Source organism: Asparagus officinalis, chromosome 1 (genome assembly GCF_001876935.1).
Source record: "Asparagus officinalis chromosome 1, Aspof.V1, whole genome shotgun sequence".
NCBI lineage: Eukaryota > Viridiplantae > Streptophyta > Magnoliopsida > Asparagales > Asparagaceae > Asparagus > Asparagus officinalis.
Window position 1 is genome coordinate 131,178,477 of NC_033794.1, and position 4,294 is coordinate 131,182,770.

The window sequence follows — 4,294 nt, forward strand, 5'->3', positions numbered from 1 at the left end:
ACTTTAATATTTGTGCCTAGAAGCAAACAATGAAAAGTGATATCTCCCAAATCTAATTTTAATAGTTGTATCTAGGACAATGCCTTGTCCCTCGATGTGTTGTACTTGTGAATTCTGCTTTGCAAAATGCTTCACACTGACTGAATCCTTGTTCTCTCTCTGATGCTCAGCAAGGCGACTAAAGGAGGGCGTAAGGTTATTAAGCGAAGGATAGCAAAAGGGCGAGCGAGAATTGCAGTATGACATCTGTCAGTCATAACTAGCAGGTTTACTATAAGGCAACATCGAATCACTTGAAGTTATGGAAGCTGTATTTAAAAGCTTTGTTTGTTCTCCTCTGTTGTAAACTTTGGGCCAACCATCCATCCTAGTGTTCAAATCCTGGTTTGCTGAAACAGCTATGGTGAGAATAATTCTTCAGTATTTGTTTTATTTGGTATTTATATCTCAGCATGCTACTATCCAATGCTTTTGCCCTGTGCATGTTTGCTTGGCAAATGTCGGCCTGTTTAGAACACTAATGGCTCTTCATAACTTCTTGCTTTGTTTCTAGACTCTCTTGATCACGTTGCTTTCTTTCTTTCGTTGTGATCGTTTGGTAGTCCAATTTCTTAGTACGTTATATGGCGTGTCGTCAACTTTGAATTTCAGCATTGTGCTGTCTGAGCTGATAATTATTGTGCGTTGTGCTTGTTATATATCACATCTACTTCAGATTTGTTGTGTTTGTGATACCTTGAGGGTTTTGAATCGGATTCTACATTCAGTGTTATTAGTGTCATCTTCATCTTCATTTGGTCTTTTTTACGTGGGCGATTGTCTGAAGTCTCCTGTAATTGTTGTCTGTTCTCTGTTTAGAGTCCCTAACTTTGTAAATGGGCCAATCTCTGCGTCCGCTGTGCCAGGGTATTCCTTTTCCGTACGAGGCCCATCAAACATTAGGCCCATTTGTGGAAAGTGGCTCCTTCGGCCCGCACTGCACTTCGTGGGCTGTCTCGGGCTCGGTTTGGCAACTTCACTGAAACTAACCTGCATCAGTTTAGTTCTGGTCCGAGGGAGGCTGAGCAAACAAGCCCTCGGCTATATATACGGAGCTAATTAAAGTTGAAATAGCTTCGTCGTAGCGAGAGGATCAAGTGGTTCCAAGGGGAGACAAATGATTGATATTTGACGCGAAATTACATGTTCTAGAATACGTTTCCCTGCGAGCTAGCTAGATGGATGGATGGGTAGACGACCAAAGCTATTGGTAGTCAATCACCCCCCCAACCCCCCCTGTTGCGCTCCTTTTCTGACAGCAACTTGGGTTTGGCTGCCATTGTTTTCAGAGGCATTCATTGTCGACTCCGACTGACTACTGCTTCACTGTTGCTCGCATCACATGCCCTGGCCCAGAGCTTTCCCCGTATCAAGAACCGTTTATTTCTTCGCAGGATGATTATATATGTCTTATCATCATCATCGCCCGCCTTCAGCGAGCATCGATCTGTCGATGACTAGTACGCAATCATAAGCTCGTAACTACTACGTTCCTGCCCGCGTACGTGCTCTTTTTATCGCTAGGATACGCTTCGACACGCGTGCCAACGCACGCACCGTGCTGTAGTTTTCTCCCTTGAAAATCTTTCAGAAAGACAATGTATCAACGTATGCGTGCATGTATGTACGTGCTCCGTGTGCGCCGTGTGCACGTATTGGAAGCATGCTGCAAATTAATGCGTACCATCTGCAGGTACGTTACGGAGCGTTGCAACCTTAAACGTGGACTAGAATTGGTAGGCTGCTCTAGTTTGCTCCCCTATACGAACTTCTGATCTGGCTACTTTTGTCATGAATCATGATGGGGGAATAAAGCGGAGGGATCTTGATGCTTTTTATTTTAGAGGTACAGCCCTCCGTTCAACAGTAAGATCAAGTATTTGTACGATGCCTGCCGCTTTTACGAGACTTTTATACCCCACACGGGCACCAAAGGGTTCTTTTGCAATTTTTTTTTTTTTTTTTTTTTTTCCGCACCAAAGGGTTCTTTTGCAATTTTTTTTTTTTTTTTTTTTTTGCCTCTTATCATTTCAGGAATAATAAGTGAGAAGAAAAGCTGGTAGAAAATGATGGGCGGTAATGATGTGGTGGCTCCTAATTAATTGTTGAGTGTGACGGTTATTGCTTAGGTATTAATTGTTCCGGTGGAGATCGGATTTGGTATAAGATCAACGGTTTTTTTATAGAGTGCCCAGTGCCCATGGGCACTCTATAAGAGAGAAGAGAGACAGAGAGGAATGAATAGCCTATGGATCTTCTTGATTTGCATTAATTTCAGTACATAATTTATTTCTCTCCATCTCTCTCCTCTCTTATAGAGTGCCCATGGGCACTCTATAGAAAAACCGTAAGATCGAAACTCACACGTACATGGCTTGAATTGGTAGCTCATGAATTGGGGATCAGGCGTATTCTTGATGAGTTTGATACAGTGAACAGTGCCCCAAAAAAGACGACAGTGAAGGTCCCACCCTTGCGTGGGGGTGGGGGGGTGGGGGATGGGGAGCAACTAACGCAGTATGAGTTTAGTAAAAGGGTCTCATAAAAGAACACCATCCACCTCCAAATATTCTGCTATCCGCCTATCATAACACCTTTTGACTAGCATTATTGTTTCGGGGCCCTGCGTGCCTACATGTAGCTCTACGGGGCTTGGCTAGGTAGTAGCTCAGTGGCATATATGGGACCTCAGCCCAAAGCTGATCATATGATTAATGAGAGGGCCTGCATGATCTTTACCACCTCGATCGGCATTTAATTTGCCTTTGGCTTAAAAATCTTTTTTTTTTTTTTTTTTTTTTTTTTTTAAAAAAATTTTTTTTTTTTTTTTTTTTTTTGTTTTATTAAAGAAATAAAGGTGGAGGAAAGAGAGATACTTGGGCACAAACATCTTTTCTTTTGATCCTGAGGGTGAGGGATAAAGTGTCTCTTTTGGTGGTCATTCATAGGATTCCTCGCATGGACGATGTTAGGGACCGACGGAGAAATATTATAAATGGCAGGTCTTAACCATCTAATTTTCAGTAAGCAGTTGTGATTGAAAGTAGATTAATTTCTTCAGCGGAAGTGAGGAGAACTCAAATCCAAGCGAACGAGGCTGGTTCCTCTTTATTAATTCAAGAGAAATGGTACGTAATTGCCCTTCGAACGACAAACACCTGTCGTCATTGCATGTTGATATGGAGCGGAGAAACCAGCATGTTAGAAGAACTGGATCCCCTGCAAATAGGGGAATATAAGCGGTCCTAAATTATTTTATTAATGGAACATAGAGGGCTAGCTGTCTATTTTGGATCAGTGCACAAATTCTCTTGTCCATTGATCCGACAACATTAATATGATGCGTCATTAGCGCGATAGAGGGAACAATTTTATACTTGCTCCTACAGTAGAAAACGATGTTTGCTTTTGGAAATTAACGAGGCGAGATAAGGAAAGACAGCTATACTTTCGATCATATATATCTCATATGTGAAGAAATTAAGAAATGTAAAAAAAGTTTTCTTGGAAAAGTTGAAAAAGTAACTACATTGGATTCTTCTTTTCCTTTGGTTCTCACCTCCTCTTTATAAACACTTTGTGCTTGATGACCATGCGTGCATTTGTGAGATTTCTCCTTTAGTTCTCAAATTTGAAGCCAACGTACGTGGTATTCTCGGGATCCTATGAGCAACTTTCCTCCCAAAAGCAAGCTCATCCAAAGGTGCATTATTTGTAAATACGAACATCATAAAGTTCTTCGACTTTGAAATGCTATTAAGCTGTGTGAGAGAAATAATATTGTATTGTGAACTATTCTGTTTATTATGCTCGATGTAAGAGTATTGCTTGTAGATAAAATCTCAAACTAGTTGAGATCCATCGTTGCTTGCAGACCTTACCGTGTAATAATAAAAAATATCTGTTAATAATAAAAAATACGGTTGGAACAATTTCAAAATGCATAGCGCATGAGGGTACTTATTATTATTATTATTATTATTTATTTAATTGAGAAAGAGAGTTCATATTATGTCAGAAACCCTTTCTTATTTTTATTTTTATTTTTTTATTTTTTTGTAAAGTTGTAGTCAGTTAACCTCGGGTAACTGCAGGCAAGTCAATGTGGATGTTGGAGTCCGTCCCAGACCACGAGAGCTGTTTTGGTTGGAGTTACATGCAGAACCTAATCAATCTCCAAATCTTGCATGCATGAAATATTAAATGTTTTGCATTCCATGATTGAATATTTAAAATCTGTGGCTTATGTTTTTGG

At 40.4% G+C, this 4,294-nt stretch overlaps 1 protein-coding gene across 1 annotated transcript in view; it reads left to right on the plus strand.

Annotated features, from left to right (window-relative positions):
• The window catches only part of LOC109823552, a 4,315-nt gene extending 3,732 nt beyond the window's left edge, over positions 1-583 (plus strand). Inside the window, exon 3 of the mRNA XM_020389855.1 lies at positions 171-583. Coding sequence (XP_020245444.1) covers positions 171-243 — 73 coding nt within the window. The 3' untranslated portion in view covers positions 244-583. The remainder of the gene's footprint in view (positions 1-170) is intronic.